Here is a 16,211-nt window from a genome sequence, read left to right as displayed (position 1 = left end):
TGCAACATGCAACTTCACCACCAGATGCCACTAAATTCTACACACTGAACCTTTAATCTCCAGCCAACAGAAAGCAGTGACATGTTGTTGTTTTGCATCCTTTGCAGGCACCGTACCTGAAAACACCCCTCCTGTGCTGCCCCCACCTGCTTGCCCACAGCTAAACTAATCATACTGCTCATTTTTCCCACCAAACACCCCCCCCCCCAACAAACACTAACAACATAAGCACAGAATATTTAAAAAGGACACTTGGCATCCTATTTGGAAGGGGAGAAGCACACATAGGAAAGCAGCTGTTTGAATAGGAGCAACGAATGGACTTTGACTTTGCTGTAGGTGGAAAGTCTTGCTGGAGGTGAGAGAGTGAGAGCTCAAGGGTTGCAGAATGATTGGATTTCCAGATCCGCTCCCCGCAGCCAAAAACTTACTCCTACACCATTTGCTGCAGCCTGACCTGAACCTGGAACAATTCTAAAAAGAAAATGCACGTTGAAGAAATGAAGAGAGCTGGAAGATAGCTGCAGCTGTACAGGTTCAGGCCCATACATTGTGGTGGAAAGGTTTTCACACAGCCTCATCTTCTTTTTTTTTTCAATCTGTTAGTTTGCTTTTCTACACAGTATTTAGACGTATAATTTAAGGCCGAAAATAAAATTGTAAGTGTTTGATACAAAACATTAGTCCAGCGTGGACAGATTTAGTCAGTATTTAAACAGAGACTCACTTCATTCCATCCTCCTTGTCTTCAGGTTCATTTTTTTCTTCATCCCTCTCTCCCTCCTTCTCCTTCTCTTCCTTCTCCTTTTCCTCCTGACTGCTGCGGTTCAGTTGTTGCTGCTGTTGCTGCTGCTGGCCATGCTGGGATGAGAGACAGAGTAAAAACAAGGCACTCTATTACAAAGATAATCCAAGGTAAATGGATACACAAACACCACAACCTCTCCTGTAACCTGTAACCTGTATACATTTGATATACACATGTTAATGCATAAACACGGAAAACCATTGTGGTTAACACAGAGCTGTACGTGTAAGGGAACTCATCTTATTTAGTGTTCTTTTAACTAGAGTCATAATCAAGTTTGCTTTTGTGCCACTTCAGTAGATTACACCAATAGTTTCATTAGAGATTTCTCATTTCACCTTTTGTATTTTCTGCATGTTTGTGAGGTGGCAGAACTGATCTATATTATATGAATACACTTCTGGTTCAGCACAACAGACAACATGGTGTCTGGCTGGCTTTCTGATGAGATAACAACAACTGCACTGTGGTGTTTGCAAAAATAAATAAATGTGTAGCATTAAGTGATTCCTCTCTTGTCCCTTCCAAAAACCTGATTTGTCTTATTTAACATACAGAATACTTGCTAACCTTAAAACAAAAAATACGTTCATCTTCAGCAAAGGCAAAACAAAACAGGATGTGAAACTTCCAGAATTACGGCAGGGCTATTCTGCTGCACAACCTTTGTGCTTTAAACACCCCGAACCACTTCCTCACCAGCTTCCTGCCTGTCTGGGCTTTATGGGTTAGAGTTCAGATGAGTACTGACACACAGAACTGACCAAATAACCTTTAACACTGCTGAACACTGACAAAGAAGATATACTAAACAGCGAAAACATCGGCTGCGCCGTTTGGTGTATTTTCAGTTGCTGCCTTTGAGCTAATGCCTCCAGTCGAGCTCTTACACTTTTCCTTTCCCTTTTTTCAGATGTATCACTCTAATAATCTCTATCCACCGTGAATATGTAGAAGTGTTAGCGCTGCTTCTAAACTTTCCCCAGGATGATCCAGGGCCATACCTACAGTAAATGTAGTTAAAGGAGCGATTTTACGGCCACCCCACTCAGTAAGGCTGAAAATACATTAAGATTTGCATTAGCCTATTACTTATCCTCACCTTCACTATCCAAACATAATCTCCATTATTATTTGCAGTCATTCTGACATATAGCACTGCACTTTCTGTTCCTCCTCTGCTGTTACCTCCCTCTGTGTCTGTGAGCCATTAGCGCTAGTTGCTGCTGCTAGGTAATAAGCAGAAGTTTCTTCAGGAAAGATGAGGAGATACCATCCTCATACCCACAGGAAAAGGTCGGCAGTAAATTAATCTGCCATTTCATTAGCACCTGCCACTGCAATGTTAAACCGCTAGCACCTGATCTGAGGCTAAATAATAACTGGGAGCTCATTAGCAATAGAAATGACCTGTGTTCAAGAAAAAGTGTCAGTATGGAAATCGTGCTGACATGAGGGGTTGAGTAATCTGTGGCACTTGATCAGCACTACTGAGCCGCCTTTGGCATGTTATAATTTAAACAAGCTCGATACTGAGATTATGTTCATACACGAAACACAGCAAGATACTCTTACTGCTATACTTTTAGTTTTAGAAGAGATTAAATCATTTTACACAAACAAAACATTCCAACTCCACAAAGTTTGCTTTCATCAAAAAGCTAATTTGCAGTTTACATTCTTGCCTGTCTAGCCTCATATAGTGTCCAAGGTATGAATTAGCATAAAGATTACATTAATTGTGGCCAAACACATGTTTTGTGAGGTCAAAGTGATATTGACCTCACATGTTGACCACCAAGTTTCAATTTGTACAACATTTGTGACAGATGTAATGACAGGTCCTCCAGGTGTGAGATTTATTGTGTTAAAAAGAATGAGATGGACATGGGGTCCATGAAAATCATTGAGACCAAGTGAATGTATGTGCCAGGCACTTCTGAGATATCACGTTAATGAGAATGACAAGACTGACTGTCACCAGTGAAGAAGCATTAAAATGTGAATGAAAGTTTTTCTCTGCGGTCCAACTCAATCAAATCAAACTTTTCTTAAGTTACATTCACTGTATCACAGATATTTCTGTGAAGGTGTATAACTTTTTTATGGAATATAATAAAGAAAACCATGCTCGGGTTAAGTCGTATAAAAAATAATATTGGCAAATATAATGATTACTCCCTAAATCAGTATTGGCCCCAAAAATCCAGTATAGTTTGAGCTCTGAAAGGAAGTGGTGGTTGTCCTTACCTAACCTGCTTGAATGCAGAGAATTGAGTCAGGCCTTGAATGTAAAGACCGAAACAGAAAACATGTTTTTCTTCACTGAGCTAATGGTTCTAGTTACTGATAAATGAATGACTGACAGCAGCCGACGCCTAGTTGACGAGTGATAGCCCGAGAGGAATTCTGGTGCTTGTGTCTCTGCAGCTCTTCTGACAAACAGAGAGTGGTGCACCTCACATGGGGCTTGGTGTAAAGGTTTAAACTGTTTAAACAGCTTCTAAGACGAGAATACCTGGCTTCTTCCACGGCGTCGGTAGTTCCTCCGCACTATGTTCTTATAGTTTTCATTCTTTTTGGTCAGGTAGTAAAACAGCACACACTCAGCCACCGTCTGAAACATAAAAGAAATATAATTTTTTCAACAACCATGTGTGGAGAAGACGGGATAACACAGCGCAAAACAAAAATTAGATCAAATTTGGGAAATCAATACCTTCCTTTCCAGAAAAGATGCAATCAGAACAAAGTTTTTGGGGTGCTGGATGAACCTGTAGAAGCAGAACAAACACACTATTGAGACCTGCTTTGGAGAATAACTCAAAATATTGACAATTGCTGAAGGACAAACAATGATCACAGAATAACAAAGAGATAGACTGAGGCGGTGATGCTGAAAATAAATTTAAAATTACAACGAATCTTATTTCTAAAAAATATGATCTAATGGGTGTACCAAAACCATTGCATTGAAAATGAAAATGAAAAAATTTGGTATGTAATGAAGAGTTAATCATCCGATATTCATCAGTCCGCAGAGCGATTATAACAATTCCACGAAGACCTCGTTTTCTGAGCCATGGTTTGGTTTATAACAAATTCTTTCTCATTTATTCTTTGCAGTGGGGGTTGGATAACCTTAATATTCTCATGGTACTGGTACATGGAATAGTCACATGACACATGACTCCACGGTGACCCTGCTTTCAAGTAAATGAGCTTGAAACGTCTCCTGTTGCTTCTCACAAAAGAGGAAGATTCACTTCCCTACCAACAACCTACTTTCATTGGTCACACAAACTTCACAAGACATACCTGTGGTTATTGCTTAAAAAGAAGCTCTCTGGGTGCGAAATGCCAAAATGTTACCGACAGATATTTCGGCTATATTCTGTCCAATAAATCAACATATGTAAAAGTAAAGAAGTTGAAACTATATTTTCCACCATGTGTTTTGCTTACTTCTCTCTGAAAGTGTCCTTCTCCTGCTCGCTCCACATGTTCATAACCTGTCGGTCCTTGTACACCTTCATGGGGTCATCCATCAGTCCATTCATGTTGATGAACTTGATGCGTTGCTGCTCAGCATCAAACAGCATAGGAGGGATGACTGCCAGCTGTCGCATTTGCTTCTCTGTGTTCTGAAGTAGACAAGGCCAAACACAGAAAATCAATATCCCGGCTGATTTGGTGAGGGAAACCATCTTAATGGTAGGAACATGTCTGAGCTCAGGAAAGGGGACAGGACTTAAAGAAAGACACTGGTGCTCTGACACACAGTTTAATGGGACCATGCTGACATGTTAGTAAGAGGTGTATTGTGTGACAAGTGGTTATCTCTGCAATGTCCACTCATAGCATGGCCCTTCAACGCTAAGAAGAGCAGTGCCTCATTTAGTTGGAGTCTGACACCACAGGCTTAGCAAATCATCTGCCCAAGCTGACATTTCAACTGGATCAACCAACCATATTTTTTTCTACTTAAATTCTGAAATCTAACTATGGCAACCATGTCAGCACAAATATACATTTTTTGCAAAGAATGCTTTTAAAGGGGACATAGCATGCAAATTCCACTTTGTTAGTGCTTCTACAGGTTAATGTGGGTATCTGGCATGTCTACCAACCCAAAAACTCTGGGGAAAAAACACTCGCGCGTTTTGTTATAGTTCTTCTAAGTCAGAAACGTCATGCTTGAGCGACTCGATTGCGCTTCCTGGGTTTTGTGTCGTAACAAGGAACTGGAAGTCTCCCTACATGGTCTTGGCCCACCCACACTCGTTACTTCCGGGTTTACACCGGAGGCAGCGAGGCTGCGAGGCAGCGCAGCGCCGTTCCCAAGCACGCAGCCGGGCTGTTCACACGGGGCGAGCATTTCTCCGCTGGTCAGCCCGCGATTCACTCACATGTGGCATTTGTCTGGATCGTTGGGACCGGGAGGCTGCAGCAGCTGCTCGGGAGCGACCGCTCGCTCTCCCGTGCGTGAGCTGGAATTTGTGTCAGCGCCACACAGCCAGCAGTGTGGAAGACTTCCGCAGTGTTCAGCGCTACTGTAACTCCCGAACCCCGACATTCAACGGGTACAACAACAAGCGGAGAAAGCAGAATCGCGGGCTGACCTTATATATACAGTCTATGGGGCTGACCAGCGCGGAGAAATGCTCGTCCCGTGTGAACAGCCAGGCGGCTGCGTGCTTGAGAACGGCGCTGCGCTGCCTTGCAGCGGTCTTCCACACTGCCAGCTGTGTGGAAGACTTCCGCAGTGTTCAGCTCTACTGTACGCCGGGTTACAGTAGTTACGCCGGGTTACAGTAGTTACGCCGGGTTACAGTAGTTACGCCGGGGTACACCGGACGAGGAAGATAAGGTCTGCTTTCTCCGCTTGTTGTTGTACCCATTGAATGTCGGGGTTCGGGGGTAAATGATGGTCTTCATAGCCCCCCCCCCCCCACCCCTCTCTTTCTCTCTCTGTCTGTCTGCTTGTGTGCTTGTAGTGGATGGGCAGAGGGGGACATTTAATTATGTGATTGGGAAAATTAAAACTCCAGGACAACAAGGGGAATACAAATTATGGGATGCATATTTGATAATTTATATCATATAAAATATGTAATTTATATAGTTTAAAATCATGGGGGGAGAGGGGGGAGGGGGGAGCTGGCTCATTAGCATTTAAAGGAACAGGCACTCAAAACAGGTCACTCTGTGGAGGGCTGTTTTATACAGGGTAAAAAGGGTGCTGTTTTAAATGATCCTTGTGGTATTTTGACCAAAGTATGTTACAGACATTTCATTAAGACCCCAAGGAACCATATCAACTTGTGGTAAAATGGGCATGCTATGTCCCCTTTAAGATAAGAAACTTATTGACATGTTTGATACTGAAACCTTTCCAAGAGTAGCCAACATTGAAAGCTGTTGTTTAGAAGCACATGCTAACATGTACCATTATAATGATGTTTCCATTCATCAGGGACGAGTATAAGGACAATCATTTCTGATGAACCTGCAGCTGGCACTATGTGTTGACCGAGACGTTATAAATGGAGGAAAGAGAGACAAGGGAAGGCTGTATAAAAAGTGACAGTCAGTTAAAACTGTCAGACAGTATCAAAGTTTTGGGAACATTTCTATCGAAAGCAGCTGTGTTTGCCGCTGGGCTGTGGTGGCCTTTAAGGGCTGGTATTTAGCTTAGGCTAGCCCTACTAACTTGGTTACCACAAATATCCCAATGGTGTACCAGTTAAGAATAAGTCCTCATTGTGACCTGGTATCGGAGAATGGAACCATGTAAGGCTGACCCAGAAGGACTGTTGCAGTGTGTGACAATATGTACTGGCATATGCCAATAAAACATGACTGTGTTATAGTGACTACAGAAAGCTTGGGCTACATTTTATATTGGAGAAGAGGTTGTGATCGGTTAGTAGTTGCTTGACGTCTTGGATCATATGCTTACCACCAATTATGTTGTTTTTTTAGGGATATTTAATAACTGATTTGAGGGTCTGTGGAAAAAGGGGATGTATGTTGTATAGTTGAAGACTCTTGAGAGGAAATGTGTGACTTGTGACAGTGGGAAACATCAATAAATCTTGAGCAAACCTGACTTTTGACTTGCAATTCTTTCAGACTATGGTTTCAATGATATTATGATACGGTTTTGATATTTATTATCACTACTGTTTAAAGAAAATGAAACTCAATAATATATTTTATCAAAATATAATGTTTTGTATATGGAAGTCATTAGTGGCTTATTTTACACAGGCCTGAAGTTATTTATTTCTCTCATTTACCCCTGTTCCTATAAACGACTCTGAAGACAATTGTCAAAATAATCAACAGTTAGAAATAAAAGCATAAGCTGTATTTATGGTATATTGCTTACAAATAATTTAACAGGAGCCCAGCATTAGTATTTTATGTGAAGTTCAGTCACCACCACACACACACCCACCCAGAGTTTTCATGCTTGCAGCATTGCCAGCCTTGACAAGCGCTCTACTCCATTCATCTAGATGTCTTACCTCCATAGTCATTTAAAAACCATTTTAACATAACTAAACAGTAACACTAGAGATTACCTCATGCTCTGATATTCCATCAATGATTTCGGAGACCTCGTGTTCACTGCGAGCTGCAGACGAGCTCAGCCCACCTCCTCGCTGCCCAACGCGGCTATAATTGGATAAATAGAAACTGTAACTGAGTTACTCACATAACACAGTGAAATTAATCCACATTCATTATTTACAGTAATCACAGTAACAACGCAACAAAGCAAAGCGATTAAGTCAGTTCCAGAAATTAACCATCTTTTTGAACATTGTGAGACATAAAAAAAACCCTGTGATCTCACCTCTGCATGCGCTCCTGCATCTCTCTTTGCTTGCGGATCTCTGGGAACTGTTTCTCGTAGTACTCCCGCACCTTGCTTTCCTTGGCTCTGCGCCGCGGATTGCTTTCGATGCGCTCTACCTTTTTCTCCCAGGCTTCCATCAGCTGATCATAGCGCTGGCAAAATTTCTGTTCCTGAAGCAAAACAGAAACAGCAAAGAGCTTAATCCAATGCGGATCCAATAAATGATCAACAATATTGCTTACATTTGATGTCAAGACACAAACGGAATGGACCACAAAGTCTGAAAGAAGTATAATTGCACAACTTTTAAAAGTGCAGAGTGAAGTATTTACTGGTTTAAATCCTTTACCCTAAATTTCCAGACAGGTCTTTTTCTTTTTTTTATTGTCTAATTTCAAAAGAGTAAATTCATTGTCATCACATTTGGTTTGTCTGTTCTGGGCCACTGTGGAAAAATGGTGGTAAAACATGATGGTCTCCGTGGAAGAAGACAGGATCCTAATGAAGATATAAAGAGCTAATTCTATGCTAACAAAAACACGATTCACAGATACGGGTTATTAGTCACAAATGAACTATATTCCATTTCTGCGGCTAGATCCTAAATCCTACACACTGCACATTTAACAGGTTCTGCTCAAATAAGACATCTGCCAAAACACAGGCTGTCCAACAGTTCAATAATCACAGTCAGCAAACTTCCTTAGTCTCAGTCTCTCTGATGTCTCTGAACATGTACATTTACATGTCCAGAGGGGGCAAGGTGATATTTTGGTATTCTATGGGGAGTCTGGCCTTGAGCCACTGCTCTGACAGACGACGGCCCACTGTTTTCCCAGCTTCCTCACAAGCAGGCTGTAAAGCAGACCATTAACCCTGGTGCAGACACGACCCTCAGTAGGCTCATAAACAACAAGGTGATGTCTCCCCTCGCTCAGCCCAGGAGGAGCTACCTCCCCCACTTAGACACAACATGAGAAGACTGGACACTCATCCATGACTCACATGAGTTTTGAGAAAGGTGCTGCATTTGAAAACTCCTCTTCCTGACTTCACATAAACTTTCAATACATAATGAATGCAGAGCTGTAGGACAATTGTTGCTGGCAAGACATCTAAGCTTGTAAACCTTTTTTGAAAAAGCTATATTTTGCCATATTCACGACTTGTGGAATCTACTGGATAAAACTGTGGACTTGGTTTGCAATAATGATTTTCTGTCAGGCCTGTTGATTTTAAGATGTTCGTCTGGCTCCAGCATCAGAGCTCGCCCCATTGATCTCTGCTTTATTTATAGTCATGCTCTTTGGCTCAGTCTCGCTCAATCACTGGCAGGCAAGAGCGGCTACTAACCCTGTACAATGCTCATTATGGTGCTTGGCTGAATTCAGCAGATGTATAAAAAAATCTCTGGAATTTTCTTTCATGGTGACAGTAAGAGATTAGTTTTGTATGTTTTTTTAAATCGTTTCTCCTAAACCAACCAAGCCTAGAGCTCTATCCTTCTTTGGTCTGCCAAACGTGGCTACTAACTTCATGAAGCAGCTAGGCCAATTTCTCTCAAGTCATCGCCTATGATCAGAGTCCCGGCAGAGAGTCACACATGTCGAGTTCTCTACTTACCCACTGTTTACGAGCATGATTTCTCCTCTTGAAGTATAAGATGAGCTTCTTTCTCATCGCCTGGTTTCTGAGAGGGGTGACGAAAGAGAGGCAGAGAGAAAACAGAGTGGCAGAGGGATAGAGAGAAAAGGAGATGGTGAGGGCATTCAAGGAAAACCCAAATTCAAACAATGCTTTCATCACATTTTTCTCATACATTACATGTTTCACAAACATGTTCCTCTTGCTTGACTTTTTCTGCCTAACATCTTTATCCAATATACAAACAAACAGACGCGCACACACACACATACAATGGCTGTCCTTGTATGCCACCGCTCGATAAACTCAAACTTGCTTCTGGCTGGAAAGGACAGTGAGGGGAGCCAAACTTATAAAACTTGTCTGGGCTGGGAAGAGCCAGCCACAGTGCTTCAAATAAAGGTCAGGGCCAGTAATCTCCTTAGGCAGCCACTCAGTTTGTGTCTTTCTTTGCTGCAAGACAGAGTTTTATTCCTGACACTTAATCTGTCAGTTGTAAGGTCACGTTCCCCGCTGATTAATGTAATCGTATTCTACATTAGTCACTTCAGCTGAGCCACGGGGTCCCTCGGGTCACAGGCAAGGACAGAGGATGAGGAAGTGGGCAATTCATGGTGCGCAAGTTTAGGGAAAATGAGAAGCTAACATTAAAACATTTTGGATCTAGAGTGATAAAACCCACAGGATGACCCATGCTTCATTTCCAAAACATGTTATCTCTGCAATAACAAACAGATTCAATCTTTACAGCCTTAACCCCCAACCAACATTAACACTTCCACATACCCAAACATGCAAACAAACACATACTGAGCCAAGTATGGGTGAGAACGCTTTAAAGACAGCTATGGCATTGTCCCCTGGACAGCAGATGGCAAAGATCAGCAGCCCTAAAGCCTAACGAAAGGTTCCCTTTGTCCTGCCCTAGGCCTGTGCCATTTCTGAGATATCAGAGAACACTGTAATTTGGCACAATACCTCCAAGACATGATGGTTGAAAGATCCATTATACACACACACTTATGACAGATGTTGTCCAATGGTACAACCACACAAGCTTTTCAGACTTCAAAGTTAGATTTTGTCTTCATAGTAGGCTGCATTTATCATCAGCTGACTGGTAACAGCCCTGAGTGTGCAGCAGATGAACTGGGATGAAATCCTGAGCAGATATTAGTACTCATCTATCCCAGCAGGGATGAGTGCCAAGGTTATCAAACCGGTTAGCAAAACAAAGAAGTCGATTGTGCTGGCTCAAAGCAACATAGTGGTATTTAATAACACACACACACACAGACACACAGAGAGAGAGAGAGAAAGAGGGGAGAGTTTTCAGTTAATTGCTTTGAGGCAATCATACTGATCAAACGGTGAAGGGATCAAAAGGAGTGAAGACAGAGCCGTGTGTGGCTACGAGGTCAGACACATCTTGTGGTATGCCACTGTGCCCAAACCACTGTGCCAACGGTTGAGATGCACCATTATAACCCTTCTACAGCTCTTTGATGTGCCTTAGTGAATAATGGTACTTAAAAGATTATGATGAGCCGTATTGATAAACATGGACTCAATTCAGATATCTTCTAACATGTTAAATTGTCAAGATTTCTTCATCATTAACCTAATGCAACCTTGGATGCTGCAAAAATAATCCTGCTGTTAGTTTTTTATGTCATAATATCAGGGTCAAAAAATGTAATCAATGGTCATTTTAATCACCTCCGTCTCTACTTTCTAATGGTAGAAGTAAGTTTATAGAGGAAAACAAAAAATACAAGGATCACGTGAATATGGTTTTCTCACTCTTCTCTCTGGAGCTGTAGCATGTGTCGCTCTTCTGTTTTCTTTGCATTATGTGAAATTTGGACAAAAACACTCCAGTATTTCAGAAAATATAAACTTTAGTCACTAGTCTGTTCCTAACAGCAGGAATTGCAGCAATTGTTAATAAAGTTAAATTCAAAAAATAATTGTTGTACGGTGGGTCCAGGTGATCTATTCTGGGTGCAAGGCTGAGGGCAGTGACTGTACACCTGTGACATCAAATATTACTTGGTTTGTTTGAGAAGCAAAGTTTCTGAGAATGGGCTTTGTGCATTTCTTTTTGGATTAAGCATTTTGATATATCTATATTATATACATAGCAGCGGTTTTCTAAAGATAGTCTCAACTTTAGTAAATGTATAAACCAACAAATATCTCCTATAAATACAATCAATAACAGGCCTTGAAGTCCGAAAACATTGTCTGGCCTGTTACACTTTGATAGGTTTTGAAATTCTTCTGACCACAGCAATCAAAGTATAGTAGTGTCTTATTGTCGTAATGTTTTAGAAGTCTGTGTGAGCTCTTCTTATAACGGTTCAACTCTTCAGCAGCTTGTATACTGGAGTGTTTATAAAACATTTTGTAGAAGCATTTGGTGACAGACTCACATTTTGATGTTCTCATGGTACTGCTTGGTGTCAGAAGGCTGATTGTACAGAGGCTGGAACAGGACAAGAAACAAAAAGATCACAGAATCAGTTGTGTAAATGATTGCAACAATGAATATACATGAAGGACAGATGACAGATTTGACTCAAATATCCCCCCAATGTCTCCGTGATAAACTCCACCTAATGTAGGAGTTAAATGTTTGCAGAAATGGTCATTAAATAACAAGAGTGAGTCAAAGCTCTGACTGACAGAAGTCAAATAACTTGATCCAGCTCAAAATGAATAACTGCAGGGACAGAACAGAATCTGTTAAGTGTAGCATCTTAAAGTAATTTGTTGAACAGTACGAACTGATCAAATTCACTCAGTCAGTGTGTGTGTGTGTGTGTGTGTGTCTGAGCAAATTACAGACAAATACAGTATGCATGAGTAAATACAAATAAAAAAACACAAATATATAAAATATATAATTGCAGCTGAAGGAATGCTTTTAATGTAAGGCTGAGCAAATGTCCCAGTTCTGAAAATGTAGTGAAGTAAAAAAGTTTTCTGTGTGGCTGTGTTTCTATTGCTTGTGGGTTGGAAAACATATTATATTCTGATATCTACAACATTTAATATGTGAAATATGTTTAATTCTGCTTAACTGAGTACATGAGTACATAGATCAAATATTTAACTTCATTCTTTTACAGTGGTGATGGGCAAATCAGTTGATCGATTCAGACCCTTTCCTAGTCTCTCCCTAACCTCCTTCATTCCTCTAACCTGACCCTCAACAAAATCATCACACATGACAATAAAGCAAAGATGTGAGAGTGAGAAAAAGATACAGAATAAAACACAAAGATAAAGTCTCCACTCACCAGTTCTACCCTGGGTCCCAATCCCTCCAGTATCCTGTGAGCTTCTTCTGCCTTTTTCTGGTCAGGGAACACAACAGAAGTAGTGCATTAGCCAGCTGCCTGCACCTCTGCCATCACCACGGCAACGAAGTGAGCACGCTCACTGGAAAACAGAGGCTACGCCGCTTCTCGCTGGACAGACTGACAGACAGACCGCTGGATGTATGGATGGATGGATGTATGGATGTATGTATGGATGGATGGATGGATGGATGGATGGATAGACGGAGAGATGAATGCACTGACTATTATTAGAGCTTTTAACTCTAGATGGGCCACAGCTCCCTCTCTCCTCTCCCAGAAAAAAAAGATTACTCACCTCCCCTGTGCAGAGAGGTAGAGAGAGAGAGAGCGCATGCAGGCAGGAAAGCAAGTGGGAGTGGAATAGAAAATGAGTGGGAGAGAAAGTGCAAAAAAACTGGGGGAGGAGGAGGGGGGCTAAAGGGCTTCGGTGCTTATCTCATAAGAGACATCTGATGAAAGACAGAGAAAGATCTAACCTCCAGCTCACTACCTACAACAACCAGCCTCTTAAAACAAAACTTCCTGGCAAGGACCATAAAGCAAGAATGGAGAGGTGATGGGGCATGAAGATGGGCAGCGAAAAACTCCCATCGATGTCTCTGGATGATCCCTGTGCAGCTCCGCTCCTCCATACATTTATATTTATTGCGCCACTATTCTCCTCATTCCACTCTGTACACTATCGCCCTTCATCGATCAAACACACCCCACTTATGGTGACAAACCACATGCTCTGTCGCTATCCATCTACAGTACTTCATTCCCTTCAGTGACCACGCAGTGAGCCTGTCAGGACTGACACATAGGTAGAAAGAATGGGATTACAGGGAGAGAGAGGGGTGGATGAAGGGGGAAGATGTGGGAGAAACTTCAGAGGTGATAACAGAGAGAGCCTGCCAGTGTGTATGTGCGTGTCAACCTTTACTTTTCACCACCCACCATGCTGCTTCGCTTGTCCCTTTCACTCTGCCTTCACTGTAGAGGCATCGCAGGAGGTGTTTGGGATCTACTCCTAAGTTTACTCAGTGCTCACGCTAACAGTCATGGATGTAAGACCCCAGAGGAGCTCAAGCAAACAGCTCAACCTGACTCAACTAAGGCTTTGAACTGAGTCACCTGTGAGGGAAGCCAATGACATGAGTAAAATAGCCCTGTGCATTTCTTCTAAGTCTTAAGGCAAAATGAAGAGCTGAGGATTTACACTTGCACATACTCTCCATCATTGGTGTGCCATCAGGGCAAACAATACTTGACCCGTTATAGCTAAAAAAAAAATGTAATTAATTAGATGATACTGAAGTGGAAGTGATATCTCTCCTTACATCTGATCTCAAAACAGCATAAAGGATCTTGGATAGTGCCTGTTTGCATTCATCTTTAACTGCACTTGTGATACCAGCAGGCTTCTGTCTCTGGAAGCTAGGTTCACTTTCAGCCATGTCAGGCATAATTTAGACTTCTGTGTATTGAAGATAAAACCTGGATGGGTGACAATGTACTGCATCAGTTGCAATATTGCAGACGTTGCTATACACATTTGCAGATGTGTTAAAGAAAGTGTTAAAGTGTAGCCGGAGCAAGTAAACAAGCTAATTATATAGTGATTTAGATCTGCAGTAGCTTTAAGAATTTTGAGACAGCCTATTATTATTATATTATTACATTTTTCAAAATTTTCTGTTTTCCCGGAGAGAACTGCAAAGAGAAAACATGAGACAAATCCATACCTATGAGTGTGTGCAATTTGGTGCAGCATGATTAAATTTAAGGGGACTGTTGGGACTTGGTGGAGGTATGCGCTCTACTAACTGCCATTCCTGGTACAGATGTAGTGTAGATAGTCAGTGTGAAAGTTGTGTGTGTAGTAAATGGGTGAGAAAGAGATAGTGAGTGTGTCGACAGGTAGTAGCAAACAGTCTAGCTGTGAACTAGCAGTGAAATATATGTTGGCTGTTTGTCAGAAAGACAACCTCCCATACTCTCCCTGCTGTCATGTGCCATGGCTGATCCCCCATAAACAACTGCTGTCAAATATAACTATGACAACAGGATGGTAAGTTTCAGCACTGCTTACTTATGTGTAAAAGTCACATCATACCACTGCTCTATGTACGATTAAAATACAAACACAGTTAGACAATGCAATTATGTTAACACAATAAACTCATTCCTGTTGCTTCCTCGCCCATGAGTAGGTGTAACAGGCTGCAGAGTGTTGCCTTAGATAGTAGTTCATGAGCAGCAATTATTAAAAAGCAGCCCATTATCCTCGGGAGTAGAGAGGCTCAAGGATTTGTCTTTATTTCCTGGCCATGATTATTTTAGCAAAAAAACAGCAAGATACTGACCTCAGAACTTTTGGGAAATGGCTTAATATTAGATACAAGAAATGACAAATATAGCAAATGGGAGAGAAAAATGGATGCTATTCAATATTACCTGTTCTCTAAAATTGTGGTTAATTACACAAAGAGAACTGCTCTCTCTTGGCTAACACACACACATATCACAAGACCGAGTACAGAGGCTCGCTCTATTACTTCAATCATGCCCCCTCCCTGTGGTCACACAAAGGACTGCTACTGTGGCAGTGGCATTATAAGCTTAGCAGCTGTACTGCTGTACATGCAGCCTGCTGTCAACAAGGCATTTCCCCCAGTAGATCACATGATCCCTTAAAATAAGATGGAGACATTAGAAAACCTGGGATAAATCTGTAAGAATATATATCCAGACTGTGGATACTTATGTGACTAAAATCACAGCACTAAAAAACTTGTGTACCTCCCATGAAGAGAGCACAGGAGAGAAAAACAGGAAAACAGACTGAAGCAAACAACATGAGAGGGAGGGAGACGGAGGGAGAGCGCTACAAGGCCATATTAGGATTAGACATGAGGATTTAGCATAGTTCAACAGAATTATGATAATGCACTCTCAGTAGGCCTGTCTTTTCTTGTGTTCATGTCCATGACTGCTGTGTCCCAAATATGAAAAGAGGGAACTTGGTTAAGCCATCCCCAGGGTTTGACAATGGGCTGTCAGTAGAAATGCGACTGTAAACCCGTCTGAGAGAGCGGGTGACACTGAGCCCAGAGGGGACAGATGACACCACTGTGACATCAGCTCAAAAAGGCAAACTGAAGTTGGAGTCATCATAGCCAGGTGCATATCGTGTAGACAGAACATACATTATTGCTGTTTTCGAAGTCTAAATGTGTTTTTGTCAGAAAGAAATTGCTTGGTGTGATCCAAGCAACCCAGTTCACCCGGGAAGTTTGACGCACTTGTAAGATACTGTATCTATCTGGTCTTTTTGATATTTTCGGATGTCAATGAGTACAAACTTTGTTTATGATGGTCCTTCAGTATGGCTCAGGACTGTGCATTGACTGACAAACCGACTGTATTTATATTAGGCTTTTCCATTATCGACCATTTAAAGCACTTTACTTCACATTCAATCCTTCACACTCACTTCATATTGCGCAATTTGGGGCTCAGTATCTTGCCAAAGGACACT

The 16,211-nt window shown here is 41.7% G+C and overlaps 1 protein-coding gene across 1 annotated transcript in view; it reads right to left on the bottom strand.

Moving 5' to 3' along the window:
* Positions 1–16,211, bottom strand: part of ncor2 (nuclear receptor corepressor 2) — an 89,162-nt gene that overhangs the window by 33,217 nt on the left and 39,734 nt on the right. Inside the window, 9 exon segments of the mRNA XM_034597069.1 lie at positions 728–861; positions 3,327–3,425; positions 3,528–3,582; positions 4,274–4,452; positions 7,399–7,492; positions 7,674–7,846; positions 9,300–9,366; positions 11,756–11,808; positions 12,626–12,682. Of these exon segments, the coding sequence (XP_034452960.1) occupies positions 728–861; positions 3,327–3,425; positions 3,528–3,582; positions 4,274–4,452; positions 7,399–7,492; positions 7,674–7,846; positions 9,300–9,366; positions 11,756–11,808; positions 12,626–12,682 (911 nt within the window).

Source organism: Hippoglossus hippoglossus, chromosome 9 (assembly GCF_009819705.1).
Source record: "Hippoglossus hippoglossus isolate fHipHip1 chromosome 9, fHipHip1.pri, whole genome shotgun sequence".
NCBI classification, from domain to species: Eukaryota; Metazoa; Chordata; class Actinopteri; order Pleuronectiformes; family Pleuronectidae; genus Hippoglossus; species Hippoglossus hippoglossus.
Note: the sequence above shows the minus strand (reverse complement) of the source record. Positions and strands in the feature narration are given on the sequence as shown.